The sequence below is a fragment of the Brachionichthys hirsutus genome, chromosome 2 (genome assembly GCF_040956055.1).
Source record: "Brachionichthys hirsutus isolate HB-005 chromosome 2, CSIRO-AGI_Bhir_v1, whole genome shotgun sequence".
In the NCBI taxonomy this organism is placed as follows: domain Eukaryota; kingdom Metazoa; phylum Chordata; class Actinopteri; order Lophiiformes; family Brachionichthyidae; genus Brachionichthys; species Brachionichthys hirsutus.
Window position 1 is genome coordinate 13,291,563 of NC_090898.1, and position 24,993 is coordinate 13,316,555.

At 45.5% G+C, this 24,993-nt stretch overlaps 1 protein-coding gene across 1 annotated transcript; it reads left to right on the top strand.

Annotated features, from left to right (window-relative positions):
- Window positions 1-957: 957 nt before the first annotated feature.
- On the top strand, window positions 958-20,896 carry adcy6a (adenylate cyclase 6a). The gene is made up of 23 exons (XM_068751884.1): window positions 958-977; window positions 1,063-2,005; window positions 14,067-14,216; window positions 14,592-14,713; window positions 15,337-15,448; window positions 15,605-15,732; window positions 15,831-15,989; window positions 16,364-16,505; window positions 16,681-16,809; window positions 16,881-16,909; window positions 16,991-17,138; window positions 17,227-17,324; window positions 17,549-17,636; window positions 17,718-17,834; window positions 17,929-18,087; window positions 18,264-18,439; window positions 18,910-18,936; window positions 19,034-19,063; window positions 19,159-19,291; window positions 19,499-19,762; window positions 19,860-20,064; window positions 20,501-20,625; window positions 20,768-20,896. Exons 1-23 carry the CDS (start codon window positions 958-960, stop codon window positions 20,894-20,896), a joined length of 3,633 nt encoding a protein of 1,210 aa, XP_068607985.1.
- The last annotated feature ends 4,097 nt before the right edge of the window (window positions 20,897-24,993 follow it).

Sequence of the window (24,993 nt, forward strand, 5' to 3'; positions counted from 1 at the left end):
CGACGTTTGCAAACGGGTACATGCTGGTCGACCTTGTGCATGCAGGAGGTGTGTGTGTGCGCGTGTGCGTGTGCGTGTGAGTGTGAGTGAGGGGGGGGGGGGGGGGGCTGGATCTCCTTGAATCTCTTTCGATCCACTGCCCGGGAGGAGGGACTTGAGCGGATACGTGCCAAAAGGCGCACGCACAAAGGAAACATATAGAGCGCGGCTCCGGCTGAAACGCGGCTCCATTCACGCGTCTCCCCGCACCGAGTGGAGATCGGGGGGGGGGGGGGGGGGCTCAAGGACTCAACTTTAAGCGGGGATTAAATATGCTTTTTTACATATTTTTACAGCCCCCCCCCCCCCCCCCCTCCCGATCTTGCGCTTCTCCAGTGATTTGCTCGAAGTTCTCACACTTGAGATGAAACCAACACACTTGAACACAAACCTCAAGTGTGTTGCTTTCCCTGGAATATTTGTGTTCTGCAGACAACGATGAGGATTCTGTTTCGTTTCTCCCTTTGGGATGGAGATCTCTACGGGAACTCAAACAAAGCGTCACAAGGGAGTTAAATACGCATCCGGTGTCTTTGCTAACGTGAAGCGCTGACAGACTGGACATCCGCATTGCTGCCGCGATTGGATCCGTCTCGCCTGATTTACTTGCTGCTTAAATCTCAGATCTATTTTGATGCTGGTTTTTCCTGTTGATCCTTTTCCTACCTGCACGTGTTTCATGTTTCCTGTAGGCCCAGCAGACGCCGTGGCGATAGGCCTGGCAGCAGGGACTCATCTTATTATTATTATTATTAGCCTTGGTCTCTGATCGCCGGCTCTGGAAAAAAACCCATCTGGCACGCCTTCTTACCCCGTCCGTCCCGCCGGCGTTGCAGCGCCGCCCTTACAAACTCACTTCCTCAAAAGTTTGTCCACGGGATAAATGAGTGAACCGGTTCCGAGGGAAAGGGCTGGGACATGTACCAGAACCCCAACAGGTAAGAGCGGTCCTCTCCCGGGACATCCGTGCTACCGCTGCTTACCTGTTCCCCTAACGAACGCTCCTCTCCCCTGTCCCCGCAGGATGTCCTGGTTCAGTGGTTTCCTAGTCGCCAGGGTGGACGACCGCAAAACTGCGTGGGGCGAGCGCAATGGCAAGAAGTCCAAACGGAAGGGGGGATCGTCACTCTGCAACCCGCGTTACATGAGCTGCCTGCGGGACCCAGATGCGATGGAGCCCCCCTCTGGAGCCCCCCTCCACCAGTACCACCGCGGAGGGGTGGCGGGGGCCGTGGGAGGCGGGGGCAACTTCGGCGTCCGTTGCGGATGGCAGGAAGACCATTACGGCAAACGGGGGGGGGCAGCTCCCGGGGAAGGGGTGGGGCTGAAATCGGTCGACTTGGGGTTCGAGGACGGGGAGCTGAAAGGGAGGAAACGGGGGTGCAACGGAGGGAGCGGGGACGTTGGCGACGAGGGTCCCAGCGGCGCGGCGGGGGTGGTGACGGCGGCCGACTGCTGGCTCAGGGTGGTGCGGGTGTTCCAGTCAAAGAAGTTCCAGTCCCGCAAACTGGAGCGCCTGTACCAGCGCTACTTCTTCAGGCTGAACCAGAGCTCGCTGACCATGCTCATGGGGGTACTTGTGATCGTGTGCGGCATAATGCTGACCTTCCACTGTGTCCACGCCGCCCCTCACGTGCCCTATTCCTCGGCCCTGTCCGTGGCCATGGCGCTCTTCATGGCTCTCATGGTCGTGTGCAACCGCAACGGCTTCCACCAGGACTACATGTGGATGGTCAGTTACCTGGTGATCGGCGTCTTGGTGTCGGTGCAGGCGTTCGGGGTCATCATGGTGGCGCCCAGGAGCGCCTCGGAAGGCATCTGGTGGTCCGTCTTCTTCATCTACATCATCTACACTCTGCTGCCTGTGAGGATGAGAGCGGCGGTGCTGAGCGGGGCGGTGCTGTCCGTCGTCCACGTGGCCGCCACCTGGCAGATTAACCGGGAAGACACGTTCCTTTGGAAGCAGGTGAGAGAGGGTTGACACGCGGCTATCTGACCTCCGTAGGCGTCTTCATCAGAGACGGGGGACGGGGGACGGGCTGTGCTTAAATGAGTTTACTGCAGTGTCTCACAGGGGGAATCGAGTCCAGGTATTGCGTACGTCCCGCCAAAGCCATATTCCACCCCTAACAAGCTGTGCACGAGGGACGTGAATGCATCACAAGTAGCAACTCGCACATGCACAGTCAGTTCTTTAGGTTGTTATAGTCAATTAAAGCTCAATAAGATGTGCAGATTTAAGTTACTAGCTACCAACATTTGAAAGATACCAAATATGTCATGTAAGGTGTGTACACTTTTCGTTTTGTAATATTAAATATATTAAACACAACAGGAATGTTATATCGATTGTTAACCTTGCAATGTCACTGATCCTGACAGAGCGTTGCATCATCGCGTTTTGGGGTTTTCAAAATCTCCTGGGTCAGAATGTTTGCGATGTGCCGGAGTTTTATCGAACCAACTGGAGACAAAGTGGACGCTGAGTATTTTCTAAATACTTTTGGATGTGCTCGGTTGCATTTTCTTTGGGATTCATGGGTCCTGCTGCACAGTGTGTTGTTTGTGCATCGTGCCGAGGACCGAGAGGATGGCGGAAGGTCAGTGGGCCGAATGCTCCGCCCTGGCTGGATGTCTCGGTGTGACAGTGGGAGAATACCGTGATATAAAGCAGTATCACTCAGGTCTCTGTGCTCTCGCACAAGGGACGCTTTGTACGTGTCTCCAAGGGTGGGGTGACAGGGGTGAGCCGGAGGGGAGGGGGGGGGGGTTACAGTATGATGGCTGCTTTCTTTCTATTGCCTACTGCCATAGCTGTTTCACAAAGTTTGTCGTCCCCTCGAGGAAAAGTTATGGAAAGCATAATGGGAAGACCAATACACCAAAATAAGACGGGATTACAGCAGGATTTACTGTATTCTCTATACTTGGACTATAAATTATGCAAAACATATAATATATATCCTCTCACATGTTGGCAGAAAAGCATCAGATTCAGGATCCATGGGAACCCGGAATCCGCATCGTGCGCCGTCGCATCATGCGTGATTAACCACGGTGCAATCCATCACAAGCTGTTTGCCTTCGTTAAGCCAACGAATGTCATGAAGTAGCTGCAGCCCGGCAATGCTGTGCGTTTCTAAGGTTGTCCGTTGTTTACTGTGCGACACAGTAAAACAATGTCATCAATCACCGCCCAATGCCTTTGTGCAGGTATTTCCTCTTTCTCCGATAACTCATTAACCTCACTCCGTTGCTGTTGCTGGCTACAGACGATGATAACGTGTGTGTGACGAATGATGTAAGTGCAGATATTGTCGTTGCTTTCCTCTGTTTGCTGGCGCTGCTGATTTAAATGGTGGATGAAAAAGGTATCCATGCAGTGGGTTCAGTCGACGGGGACAAGGACGAAATTCTGATCCTTATCGTGAGTGCAAATGTGTCGATTTGTCTAAAATAAGTCTAAGAAGAAATGCTCATTTATTAGATTTAGCCAAATTAGCTTATCGGTGCTTTTTAAATGCCCTTTGCCCGATTTAAAAAAATAAAAATATTTCACACTCATCGATCATAAAGTAACGGCATCATATCTGAGAAATGCGAGTGACGCATGCAGATCAGAATATTTGTGGTTAGTTTGATCAGAAAGCGTCGCCGGTGCGTCGCCCTGCTAAACCCGGCTTCCATGAATCAGAAATAGTGTCACAGTTCAATGTCGGCGTAAATCTCAAGACGACCAAAGAGACGCATTTATGATTTGCCATATAAGGCTCAGCAAAATGAAAGATTGATGAAAGATTATTTGCAGGACTTTACAAAGTTCTCTGTCTGTCTGTTCTGGGAATACGATAAACGATTAAAGCTGTGAAATGTTTATTTTTTTTTGTTTGGCACTGTCAGCATCTCGGCTCCTCGGGTCGAGACCCATTTGTTGGTTCTGTTTTGCACTCTTTCCGTCCACGGCACTTTGCCTCCACCTCTTTATATCAGCGGACACATACTCACGTTAGTTGGAGGAGGTGTCGGAATGTGTTTGAACAAGATGCAGGGTATTTTTAGGGACAGTACGCACATGAAGAACTCAGAGCCACATCGTCACCGCCGTTATTTACTGTGATTATTGTCTATTATTGTCTAATGGCTTCTCGGAGGACACAGTTCGTTCTTTGCTATGTCCAAAAAAATGGTTGAGGTAATATGCATCATTTTGTAAAAACATTTTGACAAAAATTTGATTTTTTTTTTCTCTCCCCACATCTAAGACAAGATAAACTTTATTGATCTCTCAGTGGGTAAAATTCACTGTCACGGCAACTCAAAAGACAATATAAAGGGGAAAATTAGGGAAACATTAATTACAATACAATAGTTATATTGCTCATTGTCCATTTTATTATCTACACTCTGTACAACTAAAATGCAGGAGCAATATCAACTAATTAAAGTATAACGTTTCTTGATCAAAGAGTCCTACTATTTGGCCCAAACTGCCCTGGGACTATTGCTTTTATAGGTAATGGGCAAAGCGAGCGGCCTTGTGCTCTCTGAGTGTTCTCAAGTTTTGAATTTGTCTTTGAATATTTAAATATTCGTGGTTTTTCCCCCCTGTCATGCATGTGACAGAATCGTCCAGAGTCAACTGAGGCTCTTGATGGCCCTCGATCCCTTCAGAAGGTTCAGAACGTCAGCAGTCCGGGTTGTTTCCCCAGCCAGCCGTTGGTGCCTGTGTTTTTACAGCTGCATGCGTGAAGCAGAACGGAGAGCTTCCCTTCGCTATAAACTACAGTCCAAGAGCACGGAGAGCGGCTCATGTTTCCGCGGTGCCCTGTCTGTGATGCTCAGCCTCCGCAGCTGAAATCAAATAAGCGTAGTATTTACATTACACACGTATATACCACACCCATCAAGATACACACATGCACGCCCTTCTCGTCTCTATTGAATATTCAACAGAATTGCCGAGCTTTCTCTGAGTGTGAGCAGAACATCCTCCTCCCCTCAGCACCATTTGTTTTCTGCCCCCTCCCCTGACAATTGCTAGCATCGTTGTGTGGATGCTGTTGACACGAGAGCAATGAAAGGTCAAAGACTGGCTCCTAAAAATACTCGGCCCTTGGCGTTTCTGCTAACTGTTGCGTCACACGGAACAGTCTTATCAGAGCCTGCGTCAGAGCAACAGGCAGGTCAGTCTAACCCCCCCCCCCCTGCTGGACTGTGTTTTCACATCCCCTGAAACACTACACGGGTGTACAGGCTGAAAATGTGTATTTACAGATACTACAATGGTTTATTTAGCCTTTTCTGTTGTGCGTTAATGAAGCGTAACGTGATGCGTCTCTGACCGCAGCAGAGACGGCGGGTTAAGCCCCTGAAAGCCTGTTAAACGGCAAATCAGGCGTCAGCACGGACGGTGGATCAGGGGGACATTCGGTGTGCTTCACTGTTCCTGTCAAGCTCAGTGTTGTTGTTTTTTTGATTCAGTGGATAAGATAAGGGGATTCGCATTTCCAGGATGTCAGAAAGAGAACAAATGCATTTTAATCAGAGAGAAATCTCACGCTGTCCGCCGCCGATGCTGGAATAACCTTGATCCAGAATGATCGACTGGTCCGTCCTTAGAGATGCCAGCTTGTGACGATCACCGTTGCAGCTGTAGAATAAGGCATCCTGTATAAAGGAGAGAGGAGGTGTGATCGGAGGAGAGAGAATCTCCCCACGCAGGCCTTCCACAGCCTCCTTGATAAATGATTTGTGCGTTAATGCAGCTGCACAATTTGCTCTGGACCAGGACGGGTGCTGATTGATGGGATGCATGCATGCACGCACGCACGCACGCACATACACATGCACACACACACAATTTGGTAGATTCACACACTGTACTATAGTTTGCAGAGCATCAAAATGTAAGCGCTGACACACCCGAATATGATCTGATCGCATTGCATAATTGTTTGTGTGTTAATACACTTCGCATGTGTATCTACTTGTATGAGGATTACACACACACACACACACACACACACACCTACACACACACGTCACAACTGCCAATCAGCCAATCTGTGGACCAAATCGAGTGCCAGAAAATCAGTTTAGCATCACTTCTGAGAATGATGGGGGAATAAACAGCATTGCTAAGTGTCTCTCTCAGCGCTTGCGTTCAGGAGGTCTAGCGGTCGCCATGGAAACAACTACAACGCAAGCTGTCGAGATCCCAGTTCAGCTTGCTTGCCGTGCCGTTTGGTAACCATTGCAAGTGAAAAAAAAAAAGGAATCAGGTCAAAATTGATTTCTTCTGCTCACGTCTCCTTCTGGGAGTCTGAAAGCTCAACGGGGCGGGTGTTGTCGAAAGGGCCCAAGCTTTTCAGATTGACTTATAGACAGGCTGTTTGCTTGCTCGGATAGACGGCCGCTTTGTTTTCCTCCCCCTGCTGTCAAAATAATGTGACATTCCATAATTAAACACGGCGATGACAGAGAAGAGGCCACATGAGTGGCGCTGGTGGGGGATGTCGCGAGGCAGCGACGGACAGGATGTTGTTTGCCAGTCCGTCTGGTTATCTGCAGCTCAGCATTACGGAGACGGTGAAGAATGTGTTTGGGGCCTTTTTTAGAGAAGCGTGGCTTTCAAAGAAAGCTCGCTGGCTTGTATTGTTGACCTTACACGGGTCGGGTATTTCACGAGTGTTATTCATATGAATTTCCTTGGCGTCAGTAATTGGTTTTATTGCCAATTACAACTCTTTTACATTCCACCGGTTCAAGGACAGCGGTTGTCCTTGAACCGGTGGACTATCCACAGCGTCCTTGCAGGGGTTAAAGGAAAAACACAATAATATCCTGAAAAAGGTTTTTATTGACTATTTATTTAAATATATTTAAATAAGAACACTATTACAGTACTCCAGTGCCGGTGCGACTACTATCTCCACAGTGGTCACACCCACTTTGTTGCCAGCAGAAACCTGTGGGGTGTTAGGACCCCCCCCAGCATGTCCATGTTTGCTGAACACGATGGGTATGATCAGAATTACCATCCTTACATTACAAGGTATTACTCTCAACCTTTATGGTCGTATTATGTTTCAGTGCACAGCTTCTAGTATACGCAATGATATTTGAAATTCAAATATATAGGTTGAATGTCTTTTTGACGTTTAACTTAGGGATCACATAAGCTCCGTAAGTAAGTGCGTACTTGAAATACACACAAAAATCCACTCACTTTTTCTACCTGTAGCAAAATCACATTTAGTCCACAGTAAAATGTGTTTGTTAGAAGGCTGAATTTGTTGATTCTATAGAAAACAAGATGTTTTCCCGTCGACTCCAGGAACAAATCACTGTAAATTATTTCTGGGATCGACTATAAGTGAGCAGTCGGACTGAGGCCGTGCGCGAAATCACTCTGTGGTTATTGTAAATGGCGCGTTCGTTGTTTCCTCAGTGTAGATCCATGCATTCCGTGTTTTTATAGGGAGCCGTAAACGAAAAAGTGATTTTGAGCAATGAGATCTCGGTATAATGCCTTTGTATTTTTACTACAAATATGTAACAACAATGGTGTACATGGCTTGATTTTTTAAAATCATAATTCATATTTCTATCATATTAAATTAAAAAATATATGTCTTGCAACATTTGTCTTCCATTGGGACTCCTTTCCACCATCTAAAGATATTTGGTTTTAAATATGGTAAACAACACAACCTAAAAAAAGAAGAAAAATCTCAAAATATTTCTTCTCTGAGCTCAAATTATAGATTTTTACGTGAAGTTTTTTCCTGTCAGGCTTACGTGTCCGACTGTATTGTAGATGCTCGCCTGGAGACAGCATATGGACCACCCAGCAGCGAGGGAGTGGCGTGAGCGGGCGGGGGTTTCACTCTTTATCTGTTGATGTGGTTCTGGTCATTTCAGATAAGGGCCGAGCTAGTTAGTGTGTAGACGTCTCAGGCTGAGTACACAAACCTTGCAGCTGCCTGGCACCCCACACGTAAAACATAGACTCTTTCATAAAGCCTCAAAGTGACAGTGGGCGCAAGTCAGAGTGGGAGGAGGCCGGCGGCGGAAAATGAAATGAAAGAATATGAACATAAATAACCGGCACTCTCAAAAATAAAAAGATGGGCAAAACCTACAGGGGAGACTCTTGTGGTTTGTCACAAGCAAAGCACTGTCATTCTGTTTGGGGTGCTGGAGTGTTCTTTACAAAGCCTGATCTAACACAGATGCTGGAAGAAGTTCCAGATGCTCCTCAAAGGCCAATGAGCCCCGACTTGCACTCTCACTGGCCCTGGTTCAACAACAATATCCCATCAGTCACTGCTCCCTCAGGGAAAAGGTCTTATAAATTTAGTGTCTTGTTCTTCACACAGCTTTCTGGATAGCACTGTCCAGTTAAATGTTTTCTTTCCATCTCAGAATGAAAAATTACTCTCGGGTGTGTTTTAGTGACCCCAGAAGTCCAAGACAGCTCCAAATCATTTGATTTTAAACTGTTTCCAAAGGATATCTTGATTAATTGGTTCGTTTAAACCCTCCCTGACACTGGAATTGTGCAATAATAGTCATAATTCTACTCATTGAAGTAAAACCAACAATATACATTGCTTTAAATAGATTTATCAGCACTTTCACTTGCGTAAACTCTTCCTGGATGCTACCAAGTGTTGACTAACGTTTATAGTTGCATTGTCTTTTTCTTTCCTTGTCTCTCTTTGGCTGTTGTTGAACTTGAGTCAATATTAGCTAAGACTGCGCGATGTTTGCCAAGCATTCGTTAGCACTCATCCTCGGAGGCTTTTCAACCGGTTTTCCATCTGAGTCTTGCAACTTCAACCTCCGTCGGCACCGTCATTCCTGCAGCCATTAAAAACACACCCAAGCACGATTTTGCTGGGTTACTCTTTTAACACATCTTCACAGGAAACACTAATAAGTAATAGAAATTTGTTTTATTTTTTACTTTTTTTTTTGGCGACGACAGGGACAGCCAAAGTGGAGACAGGAAATGCGGGAGAGGCAAGGGGGAAAGACATGTGACAAACAAAATGTAGGACTAATATTAGCCCAGATAGCTAATTAGTTACAGCTGATCATATCTGCAACTAGCTGAGGACATTTTAGTCAGCAAAATAGTCAACAGCTAGAAAGAAGAATCTCTCTTTGGTCCATATTTGGCTGAAATAAGAAGCTCATGGTGGAAAAGAATCCGAATGGTAAATCTACTTTGTACGAGAAAAAAAGTAACAATGAGCAGTGGTTTGACATTTCAACTGGTGTCACATTAACATTTTGAATAAAAATGAAAACAGATGCATTCTAGTTTTATGAGCCTGTATAAGACAAACTCCTCTGCCCACTGCTACGTCCTCCCCTCGACTTGTCCCATTGCTGGACCGTTCCCTGAACTTGGGTCGAGGACTCCAGGTCTTTGGAAGGAGGCTGTGGAATGTGGGTGATAGTTGCTAAGTGAAAGCTGTGCCGCCATATCTGATAATTCACAGTCTCTGTGGGTGTGAGTCTCGGGCCAACACTAAGCAGAACCTTTCACAAGACTGAGAAAGAAGCACACAGATGGAGAGGCTCTTCGACAACATTTACTTCTATATAAACTCTCCGCCATCATCACTTCGCCATCTTTTCTAGCTTCTGGCTGAACTAAAGGGATTTTAAAGTGGAAATCCAAAGACTCGCAGGGTCATTTGTTCTGATTTGGTATTCATTTCAGTCATTTCTTTCTTAAGCCGCCGAACTTTACATTTTATCATCCGACGTGCGAGCGGTCTGAGTAAACAAGGTGGTGCAGAAGTAAGGCTCGGTGCCAAGGGAAAATGTTACAATCCTCCCTGAACTCCTAATTTCTGCATTTGCACACCTGGTCACACTCGTTCATTCCTGGTGTTGAGTGTTGTTGCTAAGGGCGATGAGAGTAGGAGATGCTACCAGCAAGATTATGCACTTTTTTAGGAAAGCTCAGACAGTCTGATTGTTTGTTTCAAGATACAAATCTGCGTAGCGTGCAGAAAGAACAGAATGAAAAACAACAACAACAACAAACGGGATCATGGGAGTGGTTGTGTTTGTTGTGAACCAAAAACCGTGACTATCAGCCATCATCAAGGATGTTTTTAATGTTGTCAAGTTATATTTCAAGTTTGGTCACATTCCCCAGTGCGCCACGATGGCGGGGAAGAATCTGGAATTCATTGCGCTCTCTCCTTTTCATACGAACATCTCGGTTTGATTCCTCATTGGTTCCGTGCGTTCCCACATCGCTGTCTCTCTAATTCTTTCCCAGTCTGAAACCCGGCCTGATGGCCTTAAAAGCCAATGTTTATAGACTCGGTGTCAGGGCCACAGGCTTCCTGCTAAAGTAAATCGCTGCTGTGCTAAATCCATCATAAAGGAGAAGAAGGTTTACGACTGTTCCATTAGCGCCCCTCTCGTCCTGGTGTCGGCATGTGGAGGGGCGGTGGCGGTGTTGCATCACCGGCGACGTGCAGGTGGACATCCTGATTTTCACATCTCTACTTATATCATTCATTCAGCTACCCGGTGGGTTAACATAAAATACATGGACACGCATACGTTCTATTTTGAGTTTCTGCTTTTTCAGATCTGCAGCCTGCGTGTCGCTCACGTAACGCACAGAGCAGTGCTGTTAGCAGGTATCACATGATCGTACTGGAAGTCCGCTCGGCTTTATTTATTTAAAAGGAAGGCCATTGAGACCTGATTACGATGCAGGCAGAGTGTAGTGCATTAAAAGCAAGTGCATATAAAACAAGTAGATAACATGAGACACTCAGAATAGACATCGGCAACATGGAAGACAGCGTTAATTCAGAGAGAAGAAAGCACTAGGTCTGTGTGGAAAGAAATCAACTTGTCTGATTTCTCAATCATCTGCAGATTGTTGAGATCTAAGTTTCCCAGTCTCGGCATTGAGGTCCAAACAATCTTGGAACCTAGTGCAGTGTGAAACTGATTGATAATTAAGAAGGCATGGAAAGTAGGCAGGCAGTTTGCCAAGAAGTGCTTAGTGAATAAACAGAATGCAGTTCTCGTCTCCGTGCCAACGAATACCACCCAACTCTCTCACATTGTGGGCAACAACGCTTTGCCAGTCATGAGTTCCCATCCAGGAACTGTGGACTGTGTGTGGAGGTGCGAGAGCAATAATCCCGTGATCGTTAGGCCCTCATATCACAAGCTCATATTTCGGGTAAGCCACACACTTGAAAGCCCCATAATGTGTGAAACTCACACGCGCCACAGCGGTTTCTCGAGTCCCTCGGACACAGATCACAAGTTGTTTTTCTCTGAGAGAGGCAACAAGGTTTTATAATTGCGAAAATGTACAAAAACATGTTTTTTAAAATGCACTTGTGTGGCATTAGAATTTGATAATACAATCTTATGCATTGCTTTATCAGCTTTTCTCAGCTCTTTATTGAAGCTATATCTTTACACTGACTGAAATATTCAAACCTCGAGACGCCGAGACTTTCACGGCTGCTCTGTTCCGAGATATGGTAATATTATTGAGCATAAAAAGACAGTTTTCACTGGAACGGCGCTTTCACAACTCCTCCATAGAACCATGCTGATCATTTATTTATTGATTGAGCCTGCACGCCTTCCCTAAACTGTTGGCGGCTTCTGGAATGCATTTTAATCTGTCGTGCTGAATAGCCAGTTTTGGTGCCTTTCCTGTCCAGATCAGAGCAGCTCTTACATAATGCCACTTTGATATCTAGAGATTAGGCTGAGGTCCTCTCCACAGCCTGACTGCCTGCTTCCATGAGGTCCGTGGTTTTATTTTGTTGGTGCTGGACCCGAGAAGATCAGCGGGATCGGGCGACGAGTTTTCCCAGAAATGAGTGTGTTGTCGAGGAGAGGACCCGAGCAGGCCACGCACCGGTAACGTGCACAGGTAGCAGATAAACGTGGTCAAGCGGGCGCTCCTAAAGAGGTGGAGTGCTGCTGCACAAACACAGGACCTTTCTGTGTACTCTGCAAACCCACCGGTCCTTGGCCTCTTGAGAAAAGCAAGCAATTAGTTTGAGCCTGTGAGATCGGACACATGGAGTGTCATAACCACGCTGAGAGATTCTCCACGGATAAACGCCCTCGTGGGCGACACCTTTAGCATGTGGAAGCAAAAACCAGTACCAGGGGGCGTTCACCTGTGGATCAGCATCATGCTGCGGGCTTGACTTTTGTCTCCCGGCTGCTTTTTTTTGTTGCTTGATCAGTGAGAGTAATGTAAATAGAGCTGAGCGCTCTGAGCCATCTGCCTTGTGTCACTGTGGCCCATATCTGTCCTGCTCGCTCTCTCCCTCCCTGCAGATCTCGCTCGCTCACTCTCGTTTTTCCCCTCGTCATCCCCACGCCGTTTTTTTCCTTCTCTCCTTTTCCTTCTCCTTACCACTGATTTCCTTCCTATCCTCAACATCTGTCAGCCCCCCCCTGTTCTATCCGTGTCACTCATTATGTCTCCCTTCTATTTATTACCAAACCCTTTGTTTGCTCGTTCATCTGTTTCTATTCTCGTGTCTGTGATATTCTGTGATAAGCTGCATCACACGGCGGACAACTTTACGCCCCTCTTTCTGTAATCATTATTCTTCCTTTTGCCATTTAATTCTGCTTCTGATAAAGACAATTATCATAGAAGCATATTTTTCCCAGAAAGTTTATTCGCCATCGTGACTCACCTTGGTTCTGCAGTGTGGAACAGAAGCTTAAGTAAATATAGAACTATAACACCTGAGCTGCTTTTATGCACCTTTTTATGGCCTTCCCAGTGAGAACAGTTATTGCGTGATAATCCAAATACTCGACCAATTGCCGTGGAAGAAAATGTCGATCTCAAATGCATCTTTCAAAAAAACAAACCAGCCTTTATGTCAGATCCAGCGGATAATGGTGGACAAACGGATTTGCCGTATCTTCAAAAGCTACGGATCTAGAATCCAGAAGAAACCGCCATTACTGAAAGTGAGATTTTAGTGAATAACTTCTAAACTAAAAATAATATCAACGTGAACCCAGTTGCTAAAGGTTTGTTTTTATATTTAAGGAATCAAAAAATATAGATCAAATAAATGTAGGGGCATTATTTTGTATTTTTGGTGTAAATCACAATATAGTGGGGACTGAGGAGCTTGGCGGAGGTCTGCGCCCTCCGAGTGCTTTTCTAGTTTGGGAAATGTAATGAATTGTTTATGAACCTGTTAAGAAGATTAGAACCTTTTTGTAACCGCAGCAAACAGATAATGAATAACTGACACAGATATCTGCCTTTGGACAAGCGCGTTTTTTTGTGTTGTCATTTCATTGACTGATCTGCAGCTGAATACGTCTCCAAATTCATTATCTGCTAATCCCAATGATGTTTGAACAACGGCAGGGATTGCGTAGGTTTACTGCCCGGTGCCGACTGTGAGAGGAGTCCAATAAGACGCTGGCATCCGTCTGCACCGGGCAGCACAGCATCCATGTGATTTATGTCAAACTGTGCAGGAACTGTGTGACGAATGGTGACGCTATCGTGTAAATACAAAAAACGTGCACCACAGCTTCGAAATGTTCGAGAGGAGAGGTAAATGGGGAGGAAATACACGCCTCTGGTGTCGTAATTTACACCTGAGAAAGAGGGACTCAAATGCGTCACCTGCTGATGTTTTTATGCCTGTATCTGTCTCTGTCTGTCTCCATCAGCGTCACTGCTTTAAGGTTAAAGAAAAGATATCCCAGCTGCTCTCAAATGTAAAACAGTTTATTTACATGATTTAAGTCTGTGCATCTCATCCTCCGTCCGTTTCTCCCTCGTTAAAGCCTCGTTTTTTTGGATTTATGAAGCCACTTGTCTCGGATACAGTGACAACAACGTTAGATCGCGACAAATGAATCACTCGTCCAGCTTGTCCGTTATCGCACAGGATGAGCCGCATCCTCCCTCCTTCCTTCCTTCCTCACGTCTTAACGCTTGACAACCTCTCTCCTCTCCCCAGGTGAGTGCTAATGTCCTGATCTTCCTGTGCACGAACATCATTGGAATCTGTACCCACTACCCCGCGGAGGTTTCACAGAGACAGGCCTTCCAGGAGACCCGGGGATACATCCAGGCCAGACTGCATCTGCAGAGGGAGAATCAGCAGCAGGTACGCCTGTGTACAGAATGCATTTGCCTGAATATATATATATTTTAGAGAAAACTTTTTTTTTTTTTTACTACTGTATAACATGGTTGCGGTTTTTTGGGTCTTTTTCTGGTGGATGAATTATATAAAGTGTGAAAATGTTATAAATAATACAGCAATCCGATTATTTCTTTTTTGATATTTTAACTTCCGCATGGTGGACGGACAACATACTTGAGTTATTGCCTCATCTTAATTCAGTTTTTATTAAATATTCTGAAGTTAACACAGATTACAAACCTGGATGATGTCGTTGTACGATATACCAGAACACCAGAGGCTAATTCAAAAGTACCAGCGGGGCAACTTGCTTTCTTTTTTTTGTGCGATTCCCAGGAACGCCTGCTGCTTTCAGTGTTGCCGAGGCACGTAGCGATGGAGATGAAGGCCGACATCAACGCCAAGAAGGAAGACATGATGTTCCATAAGATCTACATCCAGAAACATGACAACGTCAGGTCAGCTGGGACTCTTGGCCTTTGTGCTTCATTTCTCGAATCCAGTTCATTTTCCTTTTTCAGCCGTAGCGTGAATTCTTGTGTAAAAACACCCCTCGAGTTCACAAAAGGATCCGCTTTGATGTGTCACATCGTAGCTACGCATTCGATGTTTTATTCTGTAAAAAGGAAAAAAACGAAACAATTTTTTCCTCTATTCTTCTTCTTGAGAGTGATTCACTCGCACCCACACACCCACCCACGTAAGAGTGCGCTCACAGAGTCGGGAGAGGGTAGAGCGGTTCGGCAGAGTGAAGGCTAATTAGCACTAGTGAGGGAATACTTAATCACCAGCAGCCAAGATAAGATAATCCCCCAAGATGGAGAGTTTCAAACACACATTGAATTACAGAACTGGGCAAACACACTGCGCATAGTCCCTCTGTCCCACTGCACGCACACACACACACACAGAGATCTCCTTCAGAACGCTTTCAGGTCAAACCGCTTCCTATCTCAAGGTCAGCAGCTCTGATAGCAACACACAGCAGCAATGGCAGCGTCGCTAATGCTAAACCTTTAGCACCAGACCATGCTCTGGGTTTAACAGTGCTTCTCTCTCCCCCCCGCCCCCCCGTCCTCAGTATTCTGTTTGCAGACATCGAGGGTTTCACCAGCCTGGCCTCCCAGTGCACAGCTCAGGAGCTCGTCATGACACTCAACGAACTCTTTGCCCGTTTTGATAAGCTGGCGTCGGTACGCAGAGCGCTCCTTTCTCCTGATCGTCTGTATACCCTGTTTGTGTGGAGTTCAATTGTTCAATTTGATGTTGACCCCTGCACCCCCCCCCCTCCACACACACACGTCTTTTTGCAGCCTAATTTTCCATCCTCCGTTCTCGCTCTTTCTCAGGAGAACCACTGTCTACGTATTAAAATTTTGGGTGATTGTTACTATTGTGTGTCTGGGCTGCCTGAGCCCCGGGCAGACCACGCCCACTGCTGTGTGGAGATGGGCGTGGACATGATCGAGGCCATCTCGTGAGTATTCGTGTTAAGTTCGCTTAATGCATTTTGCCAAACGTTGCCCTGCTGCGGAGGAGACAGTGTGTTTTTTTTTTGGGGGGGGGTGCCTGCAGGCTGGTGCGAGAAGTGACGGGGGTGAACGTCAACATGCGCGTGGGCATTCACAGTGGGCGTGTCCACTGTGGGGTGCTGGGACTCCGGAAGTGGCAGTTTGACGTGTGGTCAAATGATGTCACGCTGGCCAATCACATGGAGGCAGGAGGCAAAGCAGGGTGAGGGGGGGGGGGACAGGCATCAGCCGCATTTTAATCTGCATTTTACACAAACGTCACAGTTAGAAATTATAATTCCTTTTTAATCTGTTTTGCTCATGTTTTACAGGACGTCCCAATGATTTTGGGATTGGGTTATGGAATATTTATCAACCTAACACATTTCGCTGGCAGTAAACACAATCTTTATATTTAAAGAGACCCATTAAGAGTTTTTCTAACAAATAAAATACAGTGTAACTTCCACCTACGTGACTAACGCAACAGGAAATATAACGATACTATGAAAAGCACATTTAATCGTGTTGTAATTAAGGTATTTATTTTCTCATAGCATGGACAGATGGACGTTTTGTGTTCTTGTCTCTTCGCAGGCGGATCCACATCACCAAGGCCACCTTGCAGTATCTTAATGGAGACTACGAAGTGGAACCTGGTTCCGGAGGCGAGAGGAACGCCTACCTGAAGGAGAACAGCATCGAGACCTTCCTCATCCTCGGCTGCAGTCAGAAACGGGTCAGTCCTCAAAAATGCACACGTCTTAACATGAATAACAGAACTTCATAACTGGGGCAGCGCTAGTTGGCAGAGTGGCGAAGCTTCAGAGAAGCTTTGACGTGGCGGTGGTGGATGAGTGGAATAACCGCGTCTGAAGGAAACACGGACGCTTCACGCTCTTCTGTCTGAGCAGAAGGAGGAGAAGGCCGTGATGGCTAAGATGCAGCGGACGAGAGCCAACTCCAACGAAGGGTTGATGCCGCGCTGGGTCCCCGACAGAACCTTCTCCCGGACCAAAGACTCCAAAGTCTTCAGACAAATGGTGAGACTCGGCACCGACGCACCCGTCTCAGAGTGTCTCAGGGAATCACGTGTTTGCTCTTTCTTCCTCAGGGGATTGATGAGACCTCCAGTAAAGACACGTGAGTGCTGGCTCGTCACAATTCCACGTGTGAAAAACTGTTACGCCATCGGATCTCAGTGGCCCCTTTGTCTTCTTTTAGCCGCGGCGTTCAGGAGACCATGAACCCGGAGGATGAAGTGGATGAATTTCTGGGGCGAGCCATCGATGCTCGCAGCATCGACCAGCTACGAAAAGATCACGTTAAGAAGTTCCTCCTCACCTTCCAGACCTCCAGCCTGGAGAAAAAGGTTCAACAGAAGACCCGGATGATTTGTCTGTGCGAGGAGGGAACCGGCCCGTATCCGACGCTCCTCCTCTGCTCTTTCTTTTTTGCAGTATTCCAAGAAGGTGGACGATCGTTTCGGAGGCTACGTTGCCTGCACTCTGCTCGTATTCTGCTTCATATCGTTCATACAGGTCGTCATCTTTCCACAGTGAGTATTTAAACGGGCTCATCGGTGGGGAAGGCGAATGCGGCGTTACTATGCCGCTCTTATCGCCGTCGGGACCGAGTTCAGTGCAGCGCTTTTCATGGATTTTTGGATTCAAAGTAAAATGTCTGTGCATTTGTGCCAACGTGGTTTACCAGAATGCTTGCAGGACCAAACGGCCCCCTAAATGCGTCTCGCTAACTGTGTTTCTTAACGCGTCCTTGCAGCACGCCAGTCATGCTGGGAATCTACATCGGCATCTTCATCTTACTCGCCAACATCCTTTTCATCTGTGCCATATATTCGTGCGTCAAGGTAAGCTCACAAACGGATATTCGGCCGTTGCGAGTCACCTTTTGTCGATTGTTTTAGATCCTCCATTGCTCATCTTTGCAGATCTTTCCTGCTGCAATGCAGACAGTTTCGAAGAAGATCGTCCAGTCCCGCACCAACAGCACCCTCGTTGGAGTATTCAGCATTATCCTGGTCTTCGTCTCTGCCTTTGTTAATATGGTAAAGTGATTTAACCTGAACCCAGATCTCCTGCACAATTATATCATCCTTCTGCGTGGCTGAAAAGTGTGATCATGTTTGGCTTTGGCTGCAGTTTGCCTGCGACACCAAGAGCCTGGTGCATTGCGTTGCTGAGGAGCTGAACACCTCGGCGGCCCTGGTGACACCGTGTCTGATCCGCAGCTTGAATGTGTCAGCTGAAGGGGGTCTAGAGATTTGTCCCAGTCAAGGCCCCTCCTGCCCCTTTCCTGAGGTGACTTTTCTTTTTTTCTTTTTTTTTGTATGTCACTGCTCACATTCCATTTGCAACTAGTTGAGTCGTTTCAAAAAGAAAAATGTCACATTTGGATTAGCGTTTTTTTTTTTTTTTTTTCGGGGTCTATTGCGAATAGCACCTCTTTGTGACGCTGCTCTCCCTGTTGGCGTCAGTATTTCAGCTACAGCGTGCTGCTGACGCTGCTGGCCTGCTCGGTGTTCCTGCAGATCAGCAGCATAGGGAAGCTGGCCCTCATGCTGCTCATCCAGCTCACCTTCCTGCTGCTGGTGGAGTGGCCGCAAGTAGCACTGTTCGACAATGCAGACCTCTTTGTCACCTCCAATGTCATGTAAGTGCCGCGGTGCCGGTGCCAACGCACAATGCGGGGACAGTGGATGAGGTTGAAGCTATTAAACTGGACAGATTTGTGTCTGTCAGGAAAATAGGGCTGGATTTTAAACCTCAATACGTTTTAAATGCCAAATATTTTGGAATCAAAAGTTAACGTATGATCTTTTTTTTTTTTTTATTAAAACATTCCAGACATATTTTATTAAGATAAAATAGTTCTGGCTGGTGCATGTTTTTTGAAATATATATTCTTTTAACCTGCTTATATTGGTTAAAATAAGCTCTGCATATCAAACATCACCAATCATCTAGGATCAATAAAACTGAATGATCCTGGACATTCATACACAAATACTAAGACCTGTTATTGTTTTTTTTATGTTATTGTACAGACTGACTTCTTTTTTTTCTGTTTAAACTAACACGTTTAACTTGATGTTCTAATGGCTTTTTTATTTGTATTTTCAGCGATTTAAACAAAACTAGTGCTCAATGGTAAGCATTTAATTTGTATTTAGTTTCAACACATACATAATTCAGATTATATAACAATTTATTGGATTCACCAGAACTATTATCTTTGCACATTTAGGTCCAGTTTCAATGAAACTACAAACCAGTGGTAAGATTATTATTTTTATTTTTATTCCAGTCATTTTTTTTCTCTCCATTTCTCCTGCCTTTCTTTAATTTGACTTTGAGTCATTTCCTCTGCAGCCCATTTGTTGTGACCAAAGTGTCGCTGAGGGTCATGACGCCAGTGATCCTCACGGTGTTCGTCCTGGCTCTTTACCTGCACGCCCAGCAGGTAGAATCCACCGCACGTCTCGACTTCCTGTGGAAATTACAGGTATGTCCAGCAGCCACAAGGGGGCAACATTTTACCTTGCGACAAGATTTAGGTGTGTACATGAAGCATTTTTATTTTCTGATTTGGGTTTTAATCTGAATAAATGTGTCCGTGTAAACGCACCTGGCATTCCTCCACACCTGCCTGCTTGTTGTATTACAGCTTTAGGAAAAGCCAACTGTATCTAATAAAGACTTTTGCTCCCAGGCCACAGAGGAGAAGGAGGAAATGGAGGAACTACAGGCTTACAATCGTCGCCTCCTTCATAATATTCTACCCAAGGATGTGGCGGCTCACTTTTTGGCGCGTGAGCGGCGTAATGACGAGTTGTACTACCAGTCCTGTGAGTGTGTGGCCGTCATGTTCGCCTCCATCAGCAACTTCTCCGAGTTCTACGTCGAGTTGGAGGCCAACAACGAGGGCGTGGAGTGTCTCCGGCTGCTCAACGAGATCATCGCCGATTTCGACGAGGTAAAAGTTTGCCGATTTGAATTTTTGCCGTGGCTCGTTTCGTAAAGGAGATGCAGATTGGTTGTAATTTGTGCAAATGTGACGTGCGTGTTCTCAGATTATCAGCGAAGAGAAATACAGGCAGCTAGAGAAGATCAAGACCATCGGCTCCACATACATGGCGGCCTCCGGCCTCAATGACTCCACCTACGACAAGGAGGGCCGGTCCCATATCACTGCACTGGCCGACTACGCCATGAGACTGAGGGAGCAGATGAAATATATCAACGAGCATTCCTTTAACAACTTCCAGATGAAGATAGGTAAGGTTTGAAAATCCACCTCCCGCCCCCTGTGGGAAGAAATCTGCGGAATTGGAAAAGCAATTTTTTGCAATGCTGAAAATTGCCCATCTTGTCTCAGCAATTTTGTATCCAAACTAAAATATAATGCCTTGTTTTCGCTCCATAATGTTTTGTAGTGATCTTTGTGGTAGTTCTTTGGGTGATTCTGGTAAATTTTAAACACTTGACCTCCATAATGTTAAAGAAAGCGGAGGTTAAACAAATCAAAAACATGCCCCTCATTCAGGTTGGATGGATTATTTCCTGCTCAAGAAATTTTTCAATAAAATCATTGCAGTAGTTTTGAGGTCGTGGGTGCTGACGCGGATCAAATCCTAATCTGCTCAATCTCACAAACTGTCAAAGATTCCGGACACTCCATTTCGCTCATTGCGCTTCCGCCTTTAACTCCCAGGTCTGAACATCGGGCCGGTGGTTGCCGGGGTGATCGGCGCACGGAAGCCTCAGTATGATATCTGGGGGAACACCGTGAATGTGGCGAGTCGTATGGACAGCACAGGCGTACCCGACTGCATACAGGTAGGCTTCATGCGATTTAGCACCAATCGGCCGCAAAGGGCAAAACTATTTACGTATACGGTTTTAGAAAAGATCATTATTGTTTGGTTTTTTGCCATCTTAACATGTATCAAGCTCCATGTAACTCCCTTCCTGCTCACAGGTGACGACAGACCTCCACCAGGTGCTCGCAAGCAAAGGCTACGTGCTGGAGTGTCGCGGGGTGGTTAAAGTCAAAGGCAAAGGGGAAATGACAACCTACTTCCTGAGCGATGGACCGCCCAACAGTTAGCAGCCATGGCAACAGCAGATGGCGATGACCCCCCCCCCCCCCCCCCAGCTGTAAGGACACAGCACCGTGGGGGGGCGAGGACTCACAGTGCGAGACGACAAACTAGAGACGCCGTCACTTGAGTCCCGAGCAAAGAGATAAACGTTGAAGACTCTTGACGAGAGGAAGGCGTTCGAGCTCGGCAGCCATCGTGGCCGGCCTACATGTTGGAGGACGAGTGTTTCTCTCTTGTCTGGCCTCGCTCTCAGGCTCCTCGAAAGATGCAAACGTCTGTTTATTTAAAACAACGCCTTTTAGCCTTTTATGTCGAAAGAAGATTATCGCTGTACATAAGGCTATTTTTATTTTATTTCGTTCCGTTGAATTTTTTTCCCAGGTAACTTTTGATTTCACATGACTTTACAAACAGGTACTCATTTTTTTATTTTTTGGGGGGGGTGTTCAGGATTAATTATTTATTTTTGGATTTATCTAAATGTTTTTTTGTGCAAAAGGTCCTTTATGAAAAAGTTTGAACACATACGTGCACAAATAGTTTCTTACACATTTATAAGTGTGTATGTACATGCATATTTGTGTGTGTGTGTGATTATATGTATGAACTGAGGAGGAATATATTGACCAAAGACATAAGTATTTACTAGAAGCAAGACTTGTTTGATAAGTTCTCGATAATTCAGGATTGATCTGAAGGAGGGAGGACTGAACCGTTTTTTTTTTTTTTTTGAAAGCTGCTTCATTATTTTAATAAAATAGCTAAATGTATTTATTTAGTCTGTCATTCAGGCTGCAAAGAGATAACCACTTTAATTCTAAATTATATCCTCAACCTCCGAACAGGAAGACTAAAGACGACTAAGGCTTTTAATGAAGGTGATGAATGAAATCTATATTTTTTATCTCCGCTCTCTCTGAAGAGTCGAAGTAGCTCCAGCAGGGATCATCCTCATTTCACATCAGCTGGCTCACCCAGGGGGGGGGGGGCTCGGCTCGCTCCCTTTTTTCAGAGAAGTATTCTGTTTTTGGTGCGAATAGAAACGACGGAACTGAAATTAACTAGTTGTGCCCCCAGATCTCAGGGCAGTGGTGCAACACATCCTGACTCTTCAATGAAGGAGAAACCCATAAAGGAAAGAAATATCTAAGGGTTTTGACTCAATGCTGTTCTTTGCAATCCTGAAGGGGCACAATTATTTTCACTGTGAGGTTTTTATGACGCAGCAAAACTGCTTTCTTGCCAAACGCACCCGCTCCGGAGCATGTCTGATCCTGTTTCCAGTTTCGGTTTTTCTTTTTGCATCACATCTGTGTCCATCATTTGTATAGTCTTAATGTTGTTATTATCGGTATCATGATGATGATGATGATTAATTATTACGCTTATGATGACGAGCCCATTCCAATGAACAGGATCAAAGACCAGCGGCTCTTAAAACGCCAGTTTCAAAGCTCAAGCTCACTGGTACCAACTGCTCGACTGCCGCCACTGAATTCTGCTGTTTCAGCGTTTCAGCTGGCGCCGGGTTGATCGATGCATAATGAGTAATAACCATCAGCTGCCTTTGCAGCAGAGCCCCGGTGGTCGACGCTCACGCACGCATAGCGGTGAACACGCACGTTTAAAGATGACTCACTGTGCTGTTTATTTTTATTTTTATTGTTTTGTTGTTGTTGTTGTTGTTGTTATACCACTACTGCAGTATTGTAAATCAGACAGGCTATAAGGTGACCTCCCCCCTTCCACACATAACCTCTCAGTACTAACACGTGACGTGGTATATTTACACTAAGAGGACAATTAGCAGACTTACACACATCGCCATCGCCCCCCCCCCCCCTCCCCACTCGCTCGGCCTTTTAGCAAACGGCGAATACTAATAGCTGAGTTTGATTGCCTTAACCGAAACACCAATCATAGAACAACACTGAATAGGAACTGTGCCTGCTCGCCACGTCTGGACGGCCGATGCTCGGATGGAACAGGAGGTGGATCAAGGGCTTGTTGAGAAACGACCTTCAGTGAACATTCTCATCATGGCGGTGACCTTGGGTCGCTCCAGGGGTCAGCTTTTGTAATTTGGGAGAATCAGCCATGACTTAGCTCCTCTTAGCTCACGCAGCCTTTGTGCTGATGGTCAACTCCTGTGCAATGATCTTCGTCCTCGGGGGCCCCGGCGGTGGCACCGCCGGAGGACCGGAACGGAACGGAGGTCCCAGCTATCAAGTGAACTGTGACAAACAAAGAGTGATTCACATGAACAGAGAGAGTTTGTGAAGATGTGCGTTTTGTGTATTCGCTTTCCATTGGCTGTCCATAGATTGTGTTGATTGTCAACTCTTGGGATGTTTTGGGGAGACGAGAGGAAAGGCTGTCCCCAAACTACTGAAACAGTGTTTTGCTCAGGCCCGACGAATCCTTCCTTATTTAGCTTTTTTTTTTGTTTGTTTGTTTATTTATATTTTCCCTGAGTTCGAGGAGTTGAACGGGGAGTGTTTTTTTTTTTTTTGCAAAGTTGAAGGACAAGAAGGGTTGAGGTCTATGACAAAGAGAAAATTAACATTTCCCCATGAAGAAAATAAATAAATAAATAAAAAATCAATGGCTGGTTTGTTTGTCAACATATTTACTTATGCTTCACTTGTTGCTCATGGCAACAGATGATCACTTAGAAGAATTAAGCAATGGGCTCATATTTGCTAAATATTTAATAAATAAAAAAATAGTTAGAATATAAGTTATTGAAGAAAATGGTGCAACCTGAATCTAAACACGAACCCTGTGTACACACTGAGTTTATATTTCCACACACAGTTTTCTAAATTTTGATCAATCCAGGGGTTGATCTCTGTTGACTTTATTCAACACAGAGCGTCTCTTAAAGCCCTGAAATTGAAGTGAAATGTACACCAGCATGTACGAGTACAGCGTGTATTTCAACATCACTATAATACTCCGCAGCAACTGATGTTACAACACTGCCCCTCAGGGAAATATTAGAATGTCCATCCTTTTCCTCATTCTTGTCTCTCCGCAGCTATGTTAGGTTCACATGTTCTAAATCTGAGCATAAGCCTATAGAACACTAAACAAAATAGGTATTGAACATTTTACATTGTTGTTTCTAGGCAAACCAGGAAGCGTTCTTAGTCTTATGTTTGACAGCGTCAGCACTCCGTATCACGCCAAACCAGACTTTCCAGCCTCTACGTTTCGATTAGATTAGATTTAGATTAGTTCAGATTTGTTGAAGCTGATGTCAATGTAATTGCAACTTGATTTTATATACAGCACATTCAAAGAGCTGAGCTGATCCCTCTTCTGGCATATCGTCTGCACAGGTCAGCTTTTGTTAAAAATAATTTCAGATACTTTGCACGCATTTAAAAAACAATGCTGCAGTGAAGTGAAAATAAGATTTGAACCTTTTCTGTAATTGCTGTCAGCATTCAGGCCACTTTAAGAAAAATAGGACGTGCTTGTGATTGTGCATGATGTCTGCATTCCATTTTGTTGCACTGTGATGCAATCATTGTTGTGTCATTGCAGTGGGGGCAAATCACAGACTATAGTGATGTCGACATAACATTGTTTTACTTGGCTCTACCTCATGCAAAAATGAAGTAATGCAGCTTAACATATTTGAATTTTGCAGATCAGAACTATGATGCAGATCTGGGTTGCGAAAGAAAAAAGACACGCGCAAATTATAAGGGCCTTAAATTGTATTTATGTAAGTAAATGCACTCTCAATGCAAAAACAGGAATGATTGCCATCCTTCTGATTGAACACCAGCTTCAGAAAAGTGTACATCTCCTTTAGAAATGTTTCTTGAAAAGGAAAAGGGGTGAATAATTGAAATATAGTTTTTTCTTTTATGATCTTTTAATGATAATCTCAATTTAATCAGAAACAAAAACAACAAATTAATGCCGATATAACCCTAAAAACAAAAGCACCATGATTGTATATTTGTACACAGTATTTGTACACGTGCGTGAGTCTGGGAGGGAGTGCAGCCAAACCACGCCCAACTGAGGGCAGGGTGGGTGACGTCACGCGACTCTCCAACGATGGGAACGAGAGCGAGCGCCGGTA